This window comes from Gadus chalcogrammus, chromosome 9 (assembly GCF_026213295.1).
Source record: "Gadus chalcogrammus isolate NIFS_2021 chromosome 9, NIFS_Gcha_1.0, whole genome shotgun sequence".
NCBI classification, from domain to species: domain Eukaryota; kingdom Metazoa; phylum Chordata; class Actinopteri; order Gadiformes; family Gadidae; genus Gadus; species Gadus chalcogrammus.
In genome coordinates, this window is record NC_079420.1 from 9,022,964 (window position 1) to 9,041,192 (window position 18,229).

Genomic DNA, 18,229 nt, shown 5'->3' on the forward strand with positions numbered 1-18,229 from the left:
ACAAGGAAGACTGAGATAAGATACAAAGAGGTACAAAAACAGAAGAGAGATAAGAGTTAAAAAAAAAAAAAGGCAAGCAAATAAAACACTAAATAAGTGCCAGAACTAAAAGTTGTGTGGCGTATTCAGACTCTGTGTGCAAGGCGTTTTAATGAGGCCACTGGCACCGTCACGCCGTGCTAATTTATGGCGTGAAGCGGCGCCACTGAGGCCCGCGTCTCGTACAGGCCATCTGTGGATCCGGGCCCAACCAGCTTTCCTGCCATATTAATTGCCAACCAAGATTCCCAATTACTATACTCTCTCCGACACATCCTTTGTTGGGTGTTTGCTGGGTCGCGGAAGAAACGTGACGTGTGGGCAAAAATCGTAGCCTTCACGTCTGGTTGATAAATCCACCGGATTAAACATTGGTTGCTATGTGAGTGTGGGGAATAATTTAAACCGAAAAGAGACTCAAACTCAAAGTCAAGATGCAACACCCCTGATGGGTGTGGGACTCCACATCACACACAACTCTATAGCTTTCCCTGACGTCCCCTAGCTCCGCTTGCCTCCGATTAATTTGGGATGTAAAAAAGGTAGAAACACGCTGCGCTGTGGGACCGACAACCAACACAGCCGAAGCCGATGCACTCCACACTCGGTATGCAGCGCGTTCCGGCTCTCCCGGTTTAACACCCCGCTCACAGACCAGTGTATTCAAGGACGTGCTCACCTCTTCCTCAAGTAAACAGCCGTCCCAGTGCTGAAAACACAACGCTGGCTCATGCCAGGCTGGCAGTCTGCTTGGCTGCTCCTCCCCTGACCAGTTAAAAAAAGCCACTAAATCCGTCTAATTTATGTTGGAATACTTTTAATTGCGCCACCGGATATTAAGGGTTCAGAGATTAGAAGTCCCTTGCAGTGTTCCGAGTCAACTCGATTTGGGAATTAGCATAAACACAGGAGGTGGAACAAATGATTGGAACTGCTCTGCACAGTACATGGGGAGGGGCGAACGATTAAAAGGACGCTTTTGTTTTCTTCAACCTGGATTCCTAACCCCAAGTGTGGCTATTGTCCTTAAGATAAAACCAGGTTGTTTTGTGGTAATCCGTCTCTAGAAACGGTGACATTCCTGGCTTTGTACCCGAATTTCACGGAAATATGAACATTAAAAGCTAGGCTGCTTCTCATCAATCCATGAATCAAACGAATAACAATCAGGAAGTTAGGGAGAAGTCGACCCCGTTCCTGAGGAAAAGTCAGCCCCTTCCACCGTCATCGAGAATGCCGGTTGATGTTCCCAGAAGCTTGTCCTACTTCCACCTGCTCCTTCCTGGCAGAGAGGCTTCAGATGGAGAGGTAGGGACCAATCGTCCCTGAAGAACCACTTGAGAGGAGCCCTATGGCTGCTGGGGTGGAATATATTTAAGATGTATTCTCGGTGGTGTACTCTCTGTTTGGACTTGATCCTAATAGTGATCATGTGTAGCGTTTAACAAGTGGCTCAAAGCCATTACAATCGTTTCATGCATGATTTGCTACTTATCCTCCCACATCTCTCTCTTCCTCTCTCCTCCCCCCTCTGTCTCTGCCTCACCCCCTTCCCCATTCGTGGGCCCAGATTTCTAAGATGGCTGCTTCTGCCTGTTATAGCTGGAAGGCGCCCCCAGGAACGTCTGCTGAATGACAGACGTTGTGTTAGCATCAGCCCTGCAGATGAGGGGGGAGGCATCCATGCATGCTAATCTTCCTCGAGCCGTCTGGGGACCTCCCAACTGGGCCCCAGAACACAACTGAGGCCCCTGGAGTCACAGCAGGCAACCTCTTTACTCACGAGAACATAAGGGGCCCTATCTTGCATCCGGCGCAAGTGACTTAGTCACTGGCGCATGTGTCGTTGCTAGTTTTCAACAAGCGCAGAGCGTTCTTTTCCCATCACCGCCACTCGCCGGTAAATTAGGGATTGATCATGCGCCCCAAGGGGCGGTTCGGCGGAAGGAGGAGGCGTGTTCTGGCGCAAAAGGTATTTTGCCGTTTCTGAATACCATTGCGCTACTGACCAGGAAATACCTGGTTTAAAGTCAGTGGTGCGTTGTTCAGATGCTATTTTAAGGGCGCATGCATACATGCGCATGCGATGCATACGGATTGCTTGTGCACCTCGCGCATACACTTTGCTTCTCCCATCTACCTAGCCGCACATTCTTGGTAAATTGTTTGGGAAAGAACAGCTGATGCAGCGGTAATAAGTTGTACTTTTAAATCAATGCATCTGCAAACACCGTACAGCAAACCCATATTTTCTTGACAGAGACATCGTGTAGGCCTACATGCCCATAACTTTTAGGATTGATGAGTATTTGATCGTGAAAAACATTGTTTTACCGCGAGTGAGTGTTAAAAAGAATGAATGAATGCGGGCGCGCGTGTGTGCTCTGTTTAAACACACGCAAACTAAACACGTAACGCATAATACAATCAATGGCAATGTCTATTACCGCGGGGACACATGCATATTAGGATAGCATACAATACTGATAAGAAACAATGTTTATAATGTATTGCGTATATCATTAAATAGAACCACAGTTACCGCATATCATGTTATATCATACGTTTTCTTGGCCGAAATTTATTTGAGGACTCAGGTATTTCTGAAGTTGTGGAAGAAAACCCCTTATTCCATGTGTGAATTAGGCCATATTATTTGGCAATAAACTGAGCCATTTGCAGTTTGAAATTCATGTGCATCTGTCTCATCGGAGACTGCAGACGCGCTGTCAAAATATCAACTCGTCCGATTCAAATGCGCTCATGGCTCTTAAAGGGGATGGGAGCTGGCACTCTCATTGGTTTGTTGGACGTTACGCCCAAACCACACCTACGGGTAACTAGGCTGCTTCAGACCAACCCTTTTGACACTTGCGCCGCGACGCAAGTGTCATTTATCCGCCTGTAAAATAGCGATAGCGCCGTAGAACCGCCCACAAAGCTACTTGCGCTATGCGCTTCCCACTTGCGTTTCAGACCGTTAAAATAGGGCCCAAGGAGTGCAAGAAGCCGGTTAAAAACACAGAGCAGGCAAGAAGTCTCTGGCAGGAAAACAAAGTTTCTAAAGAGTCGACAGAGTCTACGTATCTTGCATTTTGAGATTACCTTTACAAAACTCAAATACTTAGATAGATCTATTAAGTCAGTGTTTGGCAATATCCAAGCATCCAAACCACTTTATAGTTTCATAGCTTATTTCATAGCATATTTTTCTGTGATTGTAGAATATTGCTGTACTGTATTTTTTGTGAGTCTTTGCTTATTTCTAAATTTTTTACTATTACGTTTCCATCTTTGAGCAGGGCACCGGTGACAGTGCAATTTCCCCTTGGCTTAATAAAAAAAAAAGTACTCCAAGAGGGGGATCCGAAACATCGAAGCGGGAAAGATCTGAAAGTTCCAGCATGTCAATGGGAATCTGAAGAGACCCTGATCTGATATCAGTTCATGTCAGATCTACACAGCATAAACACTGACGTTTCTAGTACATCATTGACATACATACACATATGTATATTTAAATATGTAATAGGCACCGTGGGATGTTGTGCGTGATCTAGCCAAGTCAGGTGAGGTCCCCCCACTTGATTTCGAAGCCAGGACGGGAAAATAGACTTCACCCATTAAATCAGCCTGAAGAAAAAGAACGGATTCGATCGAATGAAATGACGCGAGATCGCAATGGAACATAATTTTCTGGAACGAATTAAAAGGAAATAAATCAAGAAAATAAGCAGTGGCTGGCTGGCTCTCATTGGCCGAGATTTCTGTTCGAGCCCGCAAGCTTTGTCTCCATGATTTGTTGAACAATTATATGAATGGTTATCACGCCCTGATAACCATTTATAACCTAATTAGAATTCTGTTCCGTTCCCATTTAAATGCGTAAGATTTGTGTGTGGAAAAAAAATCTCCATTTCCCGTCGTGCTGGTGTGCGAATTGACTTTTAACCGAAAATTTCGAGTAAATGGATTGGAAGTGTTTGTCCTTGCCCCGGGGTAACCGTGGCCCCGTTCCAAATGAATCTATTTAAAACCCCCTCATTCTTCAACTCTTCAGATCAGGCCCTCTAATCCATCTCCCACTGTCACAGCAATCTGCAGAAAAAGGTCATTTTTCCTCCAAAAGTAATACAAAGTACAGTCTGAAAAGTTAACGAGATGGGCATATATATGAAAGGGGTCCCAGGCCTTATGATGACAGATGGTTTAAATACCGACGGGGGATCGTATTCTCTGGGAGGAAGCTGGCAGCCAGGTGACGTTCTTATTGAAATCAAACAAAGTGAAAGTGCTTCCAGCCATGGTGTGAGGAGCAGGCGGCTTTAAAAGCAGCTGTAGAGAAGCCTAAATCAAGCAAAAGTTTAAAAACTGCCGTGATGAGGAAGAGGGAGGAGGGGAGATGAAGAGCGAGACGGGGCAGGAAAGGAGGAGGGTGAGGGGAGGCATCTTAAACACTTCCCCGGCCATCTGCATGCGAGTCAGGTCAGGCTCTCCCGTTCGTTCCCAGCGGAACAACACGGAAATGCTTTAATGCGTCGACCGACGCGCCTTGCCTGGCAGCAGGCTCGCGTTTCTCGAGCCTCTTCTTTTTGTTTATATTTATTGTATATTTTCCCACTTGCTATTGCAAACATTAAACATTACTAAATAAAATACCAGGAGGTAGAGACATGCCGGTGGAATCCCTGAGCAGCCCGGCACAGAGTTTCTCCTCCAAAATAATAATACGTTCCAACCCGTGTCACCACAGCCCTCCTACACACTTGGAGATAAAGAGAACAACTGGGATTTGGTTGGTGAAAGCAATGAACGCTGGGGAAAGGCTGAGGTTTGCAGATTTACTTTAAATTTTGAATCATGGCGTGTGTGTGTAGAAGACAGAAAATCATCAAGCCAATCCAGCAAATGCAATACAATCTATTGAATGCTACCCTCATCTGGTTGTAAATTTTGAAATGAAATTGACAAATACCTTGCCGTTCAAAGACTAACAGCATGGGCATGTCTTTTTGGCTGCCAACTCACCCTTTGATGGGATGATTGTCACGAAACCTATTTGAAGAAGGTTTCCTGTAACTTCCAATCTTAAAAGCAAATAGAGCGAAGCTGGATGTCATCCAGGTATCAACCTCACTCCGCCTTGGTCTTCAACAGGAGTAATGCGAAATGTCATCTATTTTAGTGTCACTATTTTTTCTACTTCAAGCCATATTCAGAATATAGTTCATTGGTCCTGAAACCTTTAAACACTTGCAGCTCCTTCACCTTATTTAATGTGTAAATACTAGTAGGAAAAGGGAATGAAAGCTGAAGTCAGCACCCCACACATGTCTTTAAACAGTGTGTGTGTGTGTGTGTGTGTGTGTGTGTGTGTGTGTGTGTGTGTGTGTGTGTGTGTGTGTGTGTGTACGAGTGGCTGTGTCCCAGGGTATTGTGCTTCTCTCTCTCTCTCTCTCTAGAGGAGTAGGTACACAGCGAGGAAGACCAGAGGCAGTCAGCCGTGCATAATGTTATGCACGGCAGAAAGCCAGTAAATAAAACATGAGAGTGGGGTACAGTAAATATAGTACCTGCCATCTTGGTTTGGATGCACAACCTACTTCGCCCCTTCTCATATCACACAGAGCTAGAACTAATATCCAGCTTACCAATATCATCAATATTCCTTTCTGAAATATTTACAATCCAAACTGTTTATATAAATATGTATGTTATTTGAAAAAAATGACAGACCAGCCAACCTAGGTGTTGCTGCAAAAGAGGCCTTCCGGTACAGCTACTGCAGACACCCTCTATGCTGCGTTTACCCTCCGAAACTTAATTACTGTGCATTAAGTTCCATAGCGCTTCCTATATGCACTGTGCTGCCTTCCCCCGAGCAGACTGGAGATATGAGCTCAGAGATTAATCCCCTCATTCCTGAGGGCAAAGAACGCAATTAAACAGGGGAGTTTTAATAAGTGAAGCGCAGCGAGGGGGTTAAGATTGTACCTTACAATATAGTATACTATGCATACATAGTTGTGCGCATATAAAAACAGAAAGCACGTGGATTTTAGCATCTGCCGTGTACACTTGCATAAAGATAAACTGGTAGAAAAAAACGATTCATACAGGCTTTCCACGTCTGAAGCACCTAATTTAGCGACGAGAAAGTCTCAATAATGGCAGACAAGTTCAAATCTGGTCGCTCTCTGTCACCATATATTTTTCTCGACCAAGCATGTCGCTGGAGGCGGGGATGTTTTAGCAATTAATAGGCGAACACAAACACTGTACGGACGAGCCACTGTAGAAATACCCTCCTTAAAATCCCCTTCTGAAAGCCTCATCGACTCGCTCGTATGGGTTTCTTGGTAGAATATCTCTGTGACCAAACAGAAATCACAGTGTAACAGACCCTGGCCGGTTTGGGTTTCTCTGTGGCATCTCACGAGTTTATGCTAGGGGCATAGTAGGACAGCTGGCTCAGAAGGTCTGCTATTATCTAGTAGGACTGCTGGGTCAGAGGTTCTCATGTAACATAGTAGGACTGCTGGATCAGAAGTAATACGATCATTTAGTAGTACTGCTTGGTCAGGAGGTCTGTTGTAACGTAGACAGACTAGTGGATCTGAAGTTCTGCTATAACATAGAAGGATTGCTGGATCCCTGACAGATCGGAGACTGGGTGGAGGAGACGTGAGGACGAATCCCCATGATGGTCTTTGACACACATTCTGACACATATACTTGTCCTGGGAGCGAAGAGCAGAGGGATTTCCACATGGCCCAGCGAGGATCCTCTGTGAGGGGTTTCGAGATGAGTCTGGTCCAGGGTTAGTCACTCAGAATACGGCCGTGAGCAGGACGACTCGAGAGCTCAGTGCTGTCCAAATTTATGCCGGCCATTACCGCATTACAAAGCTCTCGCCTGGCCTTTCCCATCACGCCGTTAGGGAAAAGGTCACCGCTCGCCACGCTACAGGGAATCGTCTGCCCATCCTTCAGCGCCCCGGCCCTGGTTTGGACGTACGGTCCTGATATACAGCGATAGGCAGCTCGGGGAGCCGATATGGCAGATACAGCAGATGGTAACTAGCTCCGAGATGAGCCAGTTATTCATGATCCTGTTAATCCTGAAGCTCTCGCAGCCAGCCCACTGCCTCAGAATGTGTGATGCGCCTTCCTCACAAACATGCGTGGGAAACTAAGTGATCCCACTCTGCTCCCTGTAAGCTATAGGTTGGCTTGTTTGTTGTGGACATAGAAGACATAGACATAGATAGACACACATGTGCACACACACAAACACACACAATTGTGTGAGCCATTATGTTTGCCAAACACAAGCTAATATGTAATCCGGAAGGAACTATAATGTGTTTTGCAGTCCATCCCTGTAATGGAATGATATAGTCGCTGTTCCAAGATCTCATGAAAAGACCAGCCACCTCCCTGCTGGTTAGGCTTGTTGCTGAATTGAGAGACGGAGCACCCGTAGCAAGGTGCACCCTGGGGCATGAACGGCCTCCCCGATAGGTCAGTGCATGGACACACAGAACACAGACCGGCGGCTGAAACGTGGGCCAAGAGTCCACCCACCATCTGCGACATTCATAGATGACTGAAAAGTCATTTGCATGAAATGCGATTTCACAAAAACCAAAATAAACTATCAAAGAGGAATGATTTCACAAATATGCATGCGCCTGTTTAATAACGCCTGCCTGGGAGCAGAAATGCTGAGTCAAACAGGAGACAACAGCTGAGGGCCTGGAGAGACAAAGAGGCGGGCCCTGACAGCCTACTCATCAATCCGCAGCCTCCAGTCGAATCATGTGTTTGCCAAAGAAAAACATCTGGCGAGGGCCCCTGATTGGGGCGGAAAGAATGACTGTGTGGATTGAAATAATTGGCTGTCGTGTTTACCCGTCGCCACCTTTATGACATTATCTGCCTCTAATCCCTCTTTATCCCATCCCACGCTGCCTGGCTCCTCCGAGCCTCGCATGCAAGCGCCGCATCTGCTCTCCACAGGGGACACCCCCCCCCCCCCCCCCCCCCCCCCCCCCAACTCCCCAACGTCGCCCGGAGTTCTGCTGCCTTGTATCCCGACGCCAGCGAGAAAAAAACATTTATTTATCTGCGGTTTTCCGCCCCCTTTACTCTCCTATTCTAAGATAAACCCCAGGGGGTGCCATTGTTTTGGGGTTCTGTGAGTCCCTGGTAAACAAGCTGAATTAAAGTGGAGCTCGCTGAACAAGTCTGCCAGCGTGCGTTTGTCATTGACGACGGAGAAGAGGAAGTGGAGCCTACGTGAACAGAAGCGCTGCCGCCACACGCACAAATTTGTCCCGCTATTCACAAATGTGTGCGTATGCGATGATCAGTATGTATCGCTTTGGTTCTTTGGGGTCTGGACGGATATTAAACATTACAAAGTACTCCAATTAATTAGTCCATAAAAGATGCTCATGTATTGCATTTGTAGCGAGTGCCAAATTCATACATTTAACATTCCTCATTTGACTATGGTTGAGATTTTAGGTCAGCATAGAGTATAATACAGACATGCTTCAATCTGATGCACTTGGGATACCCATGGTTTAGGGCTGGGCGATTTGGCCTAAAAATAAAATCTCGATTTTTTTCTAACTAATGGACGATTTTCGATTTAAACCTCGATTTTTTTTTTCTGTTTTTCTCTAAACAAATTCCATTGAAACCCATGTACGTGTGTGGCGCTTATGGGGTGTCGCACCACACTCACCAACGCAGGGGTCTACAACCCGCTGATTTAAGAGTATCACGATTATCAACAATCATGGAAAGCTGAGTAGGTTTATCAGTTTTAATAACAGTATGAACAAATGGAACACAAAAATGACAAGTTGTCCTTTGTATATCTATAGTAGCAATAGCACATGCTAAACAAGGACAAAATCTACTCAGAATAATTGAATGAACTGTTTACATCCATGGCTAACCAGTGCATGAGAAGGAGATGACAGGAGACTAATGTTTCACTCTTTCAATTGCTCTAATTTGAGCTCTTACTGTTGTTATCTAACATACCATACAGTAATTTAATTGTGTAAAAGTGTGAAATTACTGCCCCTTAAAAATGACCATGAATTAGCTATACTCTCATTTGCATAGTGATTAACATTATGAATTTAAATTGTGTATACCAACTGTATGTTGGCTGACATTTACCTATAACTTTTTTTCCCTCCACTCTAACCAAGGATGCCTGTTTTTAAATTCCCTAGCCTGACACCCAGTCTGAAAGGCTGGCCAGGGGTTCTCATCTAAAAGTAACAAGGAGATATAAAGTGGGATTAAAACATTGTCTTCTGTTGACTACTTATTATGTGGTTTACACATTAATATGGGAGGACTGGACACACACACACACGCACGCACGCACGCACGCACGCACGCACGCACGCACGCACACACACGCGAGAAGGAGGGGCTCGGCCCGCTAACTAACGTGCAGAGATGCAGGGGCAGCTTCGCGCTTCGTAACAGAGACAGGGCAGAGCGCGAGCGCGCAGCGGGAATTTTATGAATGGTGAATGTAGGAGATAACTTCCCCTGCTTAAAGTATTTTATTGCAGTTATACCCAACCGATATTTCCGAAAAATAAACACAGAAGTGAAAGATCTGTCACAAGACGATTGATACGTATCCGTGCACATTTTTAAGTGGGTATACGCAAATCCTGGTGCGTTCCTAGTGGGTATACGGCGTATACCTGCGTATCACGTAGACTACACCACTGCTTGTAACTAAGAGAACACACATGTGAGTTGTTGATCACAAATTATTTGTATACATAACGTCATCTTTGCAAAAGACGTTTAACTGAAAAGTGTTTCAATCGACCCGGCTCTCCCCCAAGTCTGTCGGGGGCGAGGTGAATGTGATTGCAGTAGGCTGAGTTTTGCGCGCGTTCTGGAAAGTGAGAGAGGAGGCTACTACGGAGTCTATTCAGCAAAACAAATCGGAAGAGTCTAGAACTGTTTTTAAATCGCGATTTTTCGGTTCAGCCATTTCACAAACCGTAGGAAAGAAAAAATGCAAATTAATCGATTAAACCGAAAAAATCGCCCAGCCCTACCATGGTTTTAAATAAACAATGAGCATTCAAATATTGAATGCTATTGAATATTGAATGACCATTAAAATATTGAATGCTCATGATGCTCATGAAGTAGAAAACATAGTTACAACGCAATGCAGAACATAGAGGGTCATAGATCAGAGGTTAAAGGTCAGACTCACCACCGGATCAGACCACTTGCTCATGATCCTCTCCCCCATCAGCTTGGTCTCGGCCAGTATGTCCGGACCCGGCCTGGACTGAGAGAGAGAGAGAGAGAGTAAGAGAGAGAGAGACATAAGGATCAACCGCCATCAAACAGGCCCATTGACTCATCTCAGGCTGCATCCAAGGACCTGTGCTCAGTTCCCTGGACACCTCTAGACCTGGAAAGCTCTAACTTTGCTCAGGGCACTGGACCCTGAGCTCTATCTGCATGCCGGGCACAACCTCACAAAAGGTTTGAACTCAAAGAGAAGGGAGGCAGGGTTGCGCGGGGGGATAGTTTGTTGGACTCCCAGTGAACCTGTGAACATTTCTGGGTTCAAACCCCGACGACCACAGTCCACCTGTAGGCATCCTCGCGTCCACCGTCCTACAAGGAAAGACCGTGAGTGACTTTGGATAAAAGTGTCCGCCAGCCACTAAATAGAAATGCAAATAGAAACGTGACGAAGAGCTGGAGTGGAGCAGACAGGCTGTTATTCACCGTTAACCCTGTTAAACAGGCTCTAATGTAATTTCTAGGTTTAGTAAAGTGAATATCCCCGTCTGTGTCTATCTAATACGGCAGACTGGATTTCCAAGTCTAATTCAATAGCAGCAACTTTATAATCGTATCCTGAATGATGGACTACATTAGTACACTGAGGCCCCAACAAATCAACCGGGCATACAGAAAATATGGAAATATTTCCAGGGCAAAATGTGTCCATACGTGATACCGAAGAGGATGGATCTGCGTATGATGGCGTGAGAGGTTGTAATTATTGATCGCTCGCTCGATAGCCGTTTATCATCAGTCGTTGAGGCAGTGCCTCACAAACAGATTAGGTCATGTGACGTTCAGGATCCATTTATTGTCGTTCATGACATTTCGAGTGACTTTAAAAGGCGTTGGCGGGTACATCATCACACTCAGCCCCGGTGTCAAGCGGTGATTCAGACCCCCACAGTGGGCGGTCACAAAATCTGTATTCCAGAAGAAAAGTTCTTACGAATCACTGAGCACATTGGAAACACACAGTAGCCCGAGCATCAAGTAGGTCTGGTGTAAATAATTGCTCTCCCATGCAGAGAGTTGTTTCCCCGTCGATTTGAACCATAAAGTGAATGTGAGCCATATTGCTTTTTCCCTGTGCTGCCTTTTTTCCACCGATGTCGTTCAAACGATGCTGCCCCCCCGCTGTGTTCAAACAGCCCCTCGCCTCGGCGTCGCACTGCCCTACGGCTATTAAAGTACAGCTCATATTGTATTTAAAATACAAACCGTTTTTAACGAGAATACATTATGCCATTCTACAATGCACCAGGCCGGTTTCAAAATGAACCCCAATAAAGTATGGGTGATGCTTTAAACATTTTCCGGGCCGGTTGATGTATCCGCTCGGGTAAAGAATTTTAAAAGTATGTTTTGACTGGACAAAAAGTCCTCTTCATCCGTGTTTAAACCCCCCCGCATCGCTGTGAGCCCACTGTGCTCTATCACCATGGACCCTACTGATGTGGGTTCATGAATGTCTCCATATCACGGTTTAATTGAATAGACATTTTAACTAATGCTCTCCGCTGTCTACTGCCCGGTAAGGGGACCTTGAGTGTGGGGAAAGAGGCCATAGAAATGTAACGCTTTATTATAATAAGAGAGGTCTTGGGTCTTGGGTGCCTTGCCCAAGGGCACTGATATCAAGCGAACATGCATGTATATTGGTGTGAGGGAGGGGACGGGGGGGGAGGGGACAGGGGGCGGGGGGAACGGGAGCATCTGGAGAAAACGGGAACACAGGGAGAGGAGAGAACATCCAACTCCTCCAGAAGGGGTCTTATGGCTTTGGGGGGTGCGTCTTTGCTAACCGCGGCGCCCAGTAACCATAACAACACATCATCTGATGGAGAGTGTGTGGGGGGGGGAGGGGGTGTGGGCCTCACCTTCTGCCAGACGTACGCCTCGTACAGCGTGATGATCTCGTGGCCGCGGTGCTCGCCCCGCAGGGCGCACAGCACGCACACCACCTTCTCGTCCGTCCGGCAGTAGAGCGTCCCCTCCTGGGCGTGGACCGGACAGCGGAGCCTCTCCACCGTCAGCGGAGCGTCCTCCTGCTGGTCCCCCGGCTGGGCCCCCGGCTGGGCCCCCTCTGGAGCCTCCTGCTGCGCTGCCGGCTGGGCCCCTTCTTCTCCGGCTTGACTCGGCCCGCCCGGCACAATCCCCTCCGCCGGCTGGTCGCCGGGCTCCACCGCCCCCGCTCCGTCCTCCTCCACCACCTCAGGCACCTCCGGCGCCCTTCCCCCCCCCACCACCATCTCCACCACCGCCGCCAGCATGCCAAGGATCTCCGCCTGCTTGCTGGTGTCTCTGGGCCGCGAGGCTGCGGCTGCACCCACCTCCTCCTTCTGCTCCTCCTCCTCGTTCAAAACAAATCCGTCGTCTCCGACCTCCTGGGCCGTCCGAGCCGCCGCCGCCGCCGCCGGGAAGCCCCGCGGGGAGCCCGGCGTCTCCTGGTGGAAGGGCGTGAGGCGGTGGTTTGTCCGCCGGCTGTGCTCCTCGGCGTGGGTGGGGCAGAAGGCGAAGCTGCAGGCGGCGCACACCTCGGTGGAGGGCTTGGCCTCGTCGGGCTCGCACACGTCGCACGAGCCGTCGGGCTGCGGCAGGTTGTCCGCGGTCGGCCCGGTCTCCCTCGGGTCCCATGGACCCCCCTGGGTGCTCATCAACTCCGGGGTAGGGTTACCGTTAGCACGTTAGCGGTGGGTAAGCGAGACCTATGCAGACGGACAGACAGACAGGCAAACAGACTTGTAATGGGGGACCTTTCAACAGTCTCACTGGGTAAAGTTCAAAGTTCCAAAAGTAGGCTGCTCTGAGTACAAAGGTAAGATAAGATCAAATATCTACTAACACATTGTTTGGTTATAAACAGTGAACAAACTCTATATACATGATATCTATGTAATATATTATTATATAGATATGGGTATTCTATATTATCTGGGTCTATTCGCTGGTGTTACTTTATCTTAATATCATATCAACCATGCCGGTAGGCCATTTTAGATGGTTTCACTTTGAACATCCTCCATTTCACTATGGCGAGAAGGTATACTAAGACAGGCAATAAAGGCATGCATGACCAATCAGTAACACACACACAAACATTTTGCTCCAAACAAATTGGGATCCGTCTTGGCATTAATATCTGTGTCCTCTCAGGGGCCTTCCCAGTTGTTATGAATCATGATCCTGTATTCTCTCCCCTGATCACACAACTGGGGACTGTCAGGGCAGTGCAGCTCCTTCGCTCCACTCTTCATCTTTGTGTCTGGCTCATAAAATGATCCCCACAGACACATCAGCCATTCTGTTTGTTCTGATGCTTACCAGCGCGCTGCTTTCTACGGACCTGGGACTAAAGCTCGTCTCCTCTTGTCTCCTCCTTCCTCTAGTCTAGACTGTATCTTCGATGTTTGATCGGAGTAATACCGTCGGCGTTTGGGGAGTCGGGGTGGGGGGGGTGTATGAGCTTTGGTGATCCCACCAGCAGCACAGCCTCTGAGATGTCTGTGATATTGTTGTTGCTTTAATCCGACTGCGTGTTATTTTTACTTCCGTGTTTTCATCGTCCTCACACTTCCTTCCTCCGGCTCTCGGCGCCTTGACGTCACGGACGCGTCATAACGGCAATAAAAAATTGGTCTGACGCTGGCGGCGCACCGCTGCGATACGCCGCAGCGCACTACAATACACTGCACTACACGCAAACGTGGGTTTATGACAACAGAACAACAACGGTCAGACAGTGAGGACTTTGGAGACTGACTGCCTGCAGCTTAAACTTGGAAGCGAGTGTTTAAAAATAGACGGGGATGTCTTTATATGATGGGTTCACACTGCGAGCGAAGTTTGCGGTGCCCTTTCTCTGAGGAAAACCTTTGAAATGTCTTTCATTCAAGCTTGATGTTAGCCTCTATTTCCAGCCTCACTCACATTGTGCAACAGACTTTCTGATTTGTATCTCCTATATATTGACTCGTAGAAAGATATTTTAAGTTGAACATTGACAGACAAATCGGGAACCATCTGATATCATATAACAAATAGGCCTATAGATAGATACAAATAATCATTGTCGTTCAATAGAGAATGTATAATGTACAAAATAAACATTCAACTCCTCAAGATAATATAACATTCATAATACCAGCCTATTTCAGAATTGATAGTTGCTTTATATTATATTATTATTCTTACTATATGATTGTACTTTTACATTAAAAAAAACATTGTCTACAACTTTCTGTGCCCACGTGTTTCACAGCATAATAAGTATTACCATAAGTATAATTAAAAAACATAGGCTAGCGTCTTGGCAAGCAAAGGTACATTATACCAACCAATCACAGGAGGAGGAATTTTGGCAGGCACGCAGGAGGGGGGGGCAGAAAACACTTACCTAATGCCCCGGTTTGGACATTATTTTCTATGCATCATGTCATTGGATGGTCTAGGGCAGAAACACACAATGTCCTGTATTGAAACATATTGAAACATAATCTGTGGTAATAGAGAATAAAGCACCTTAATTTAAGCATAATGTCTCTGCTTTGCACATCTCATACTGCCTACCTTGTCTGTCAGTATATACATGTCTGTCTGTCTGTCTCTCTGTCTGTCTCTCCCCCTCTGTCTGTCTGTCTGTCTGTCTGTCTTTGTGTCTGGCTATCTCTCTCTGTCTGTCTTTCTGTTTCTCTATCTCTCTCGATCTCTCTGCCTGTCTGTCTCTCTGTCTGTCTGTCTCTCTCCCTCCCTCTTCTCTCTCTGTCTGGCTCTGTCTCTGTCTATTTTTTTTCTCCCTCAACTCTGAAGCTGTCATAACAGAGCGGTGAATCATGAAACAGAATCAATAGAGCGCTCGCAGAAGACTGGAGATGTGCTGGCATCGTAATGTACTTGTGTGTGTGTGTGCGTGTGTGTGTTTGTGTGTATGTGTGTGTGTGTGTGTGTGTGTGTGTGTGTGTGTGTGTGTGTGTGTTCGCATTGTGTGCGGGGTTGTGTGTTTGTGTGTGTGTGGGTATGTGTGTGTGTCTATGTGTGTGTGGGTGTGTACAGCAGGGAAAGAGAAGGGAAACTGTCGGTACAGTTCAGTGACGTTGAACTAGAGGGGTGCATGCAGAAACACAGACACACACTGAACAAAACATACACAAATACACACACACTGAGAAAGACATGCACACGCACACACACACAAACACACACACACACACACACACACACACACATACATACAAAGTGAACAACACATACACACACTCACACACACGCACTGAGCAACACATGTGCACATACCAATTACACACACACACACACACACACACACACACACACACACACACACACACACACACACACACACACACACACACACACACACACACACACACACACACACACACAAAACAATACACATACACACTCACACACACGCACACACACAGACACACACTAAACAACACGTATGTTCACAGAGACACACATACACACACCGAACACCACACCCACCCCATCACCCAAACACCAACACACATACACTGAATTTCACATACACACACACATACACACACACACACACACACACACACACACACACACACACACACACTGAACAACAAATGCACACACACACAAACACACACAGACACCCCCCCCCCGCACCAAACAATTAGTGTAAAACATATGTGTCTGGTCTCTGCTGACTCCAAAAAAAACAAAATCAGATTAAATTAAATAATCTATACATAAAAAACATACATATAATCTGTACTGTATTTTTGTCTAGTTTGTCATCAAACTCTGAATGTGTTTGATGACACAATAGACTAAACCAGGGCAAACAACATCAAACCTCACAAAGGTTACCAGTAAACCCTACAGGACGACACACACACAACACACACAGCTGATGATCCTCCGGGACGAGTCACCAGGCAATCCAGCAGTCGCTCAAAGCATGGACATCTGATCCTTTGAGCCCACAGCTTCACATCAGTCAATAGGCGGTCGCTGTGTGCCTGAAAGGCAATGAATGGTGGAGCTGGGAGGGAATAGGGGGGGCAGCGGAGGGGGGGGTCTTCTGGAGGCTGATGGGGGATAAGCCTCCGCCTCAGCCTCAGCCTCGCTGTCTAGGATGGACTGCTAGAGGCCGGCCGGGGGAATACAGCTATGCGGCAGGACCCCGTGTCTGTACACACGGGCCTGTCACTCTGCATTCATGTCGGAGCTGAGTGAGTGTGTATAAGGACACTGTGTTTGTTTAGATGTGGGATCTTTTGTGTTTTATTTTCAGAATATAAATAGATGAAACAAAAGACAACAGACATTCTGATATGTATGTCCTCTGTATAGACATTTTACATTTACATTTAGGGCATTTATCAGACGCTTTTATCCAAAGTGACTTACAAATAGTACATTTGTCAGAAGAAGGTGAAACTATACATCGCTGTCAATACAGTAAGGATGTTGATAGAACCAAGTGCAAAGCACTACCAATCGCTAGGTTAACCCAGTCCCCGTATACAACAAAGCTAGCTAGGATTAGACTAGTAGACAGGTGTTTACAGTGTAACATACGCACAAATCGCGATTCAGATTAATATTTCATAAACATATCACAAATATAAAAATAAACAATAATCAAGACACAGTTAATAACAAACACCACTACCACAGCTATACAACCTAGTGAAAATGTAAATCGCATCAACATCAGACATATAGGCCAGCAGTGACGTTTAAACTCTGCACAGGAGCTGCAGCCAATGGCCAAAGGCCCAGGAATCTTCTCCTCCTGACTCGGATGTGCCTTTCCCTGTGTGTGCTGTCAAAGAGTTGATGCGCATTCAGTTGCTTTGGAACAAGGGAGCTGACAGCATGTATACATCAAGGCTTCTCACACATGAGTCATTTATCAGCGATAATGCAGGGTCCCAGGATGAAACATCATGTGTTAATGCACTGCTTTCATCCACTGACAGCCTTTATGATGTGATTGACGTGCATTCTTTCCTTTCTTAGAAAGGGGAAATTAAACCGCAATAGCAATCTCAATAAAAATGGTAAACTGAGATATTAATCCATAAAGGATATTCAATTGATTGCATTACTACTACCGAGGAATGCATAGTCGTTTTGCATTCACCAGCTTATAATTGTTCTCAAGTCTGTGGTTAACCCACTCCCTATAAACGAATGACAGCAGATCTTTCCCTTAAAATGACTATTCGGATGTAAAGATGAGTTACAGGTAAAGAGTCAAACCCTTCAAAGACAGACGGAGAAAGAGACACAAATAATTATCACCCACGTCCGGGCAGGATGAATCTGTGCACCCCTCTGTCCTCCTCTTTCTCTGTCCTTGTCCAGAATCTTTTCGTCCTTTATCAGCTTCCCGCACGTCCGCCATCCCCACGGTAACCGCCTTATTACGGCGCTGTAGACTGAGTTCAGTGGTGTGCAACCGACAGATTCCTTTGTGAGTTAACACTGTTAGCTCGCCGCGCGGGGTAGACCCAAGCTAACACCAGCTACTATGAGGCAAACCCGCCCTACCCGGCGAATATGATTCCATTGCAAGGCCCTCCTACCCTATGTGTATTATCTGCTCTGACATTTTGCCATTCCGGGCTTAAAAAAGGCTTTGGCCCGTTTCCAAAATCATCTCGGATGTGTTGAAGTGTGCGCCCGTGTGCGTAAGATGATACACCCTCGGGTTGTATCAACAATGGGAGGGCAGCGAGTTTGAATTGCAAAACATCGCTTAACTCACCTCTGCCTGCATGGTAGCAGTATGCAAGCCTGCAGTCAAATAGCTTTTTCCAGAGCG

The 18,229-nt window shown here is 46.5% G+C and overlaps 1 protein-coding gene across 1 annotated transcript in view; it reads right to left on the reverse strand.

Annotated features, from left to right (window-relative positions):
- Window positions 1-13,981, reverse strand: part of trim44 (tripartite motif containing 44) — a 42,000-nt gene extending 28,019 nt beyond the window's left edge. The window contains exons 1-3 of the mRNA XM_056598761.1: window positions 13,726-13,981; window positions 12,282-13,109; window positions 10,316-10,393 (exon numbers count right to left, since the gene is read on the reverse strand). Of these exons, the coding sequence (XP_056454736.1) occupies window positions 10,316-10,393; window positions 12,282-13,058 (855 nt within the window). The 5' untranslated portion in view covers window positions 13,059-13,109; window positions 13,726-13,981. The remainder of the gene's footprint in view (window positions 1-10,315; window positions 10,394-12,281; window positions 13,110-13,725) is intronic.
- Between the last annotated feature and the right edge of the window lie 4,248 nt (window positions 13,982-18,229).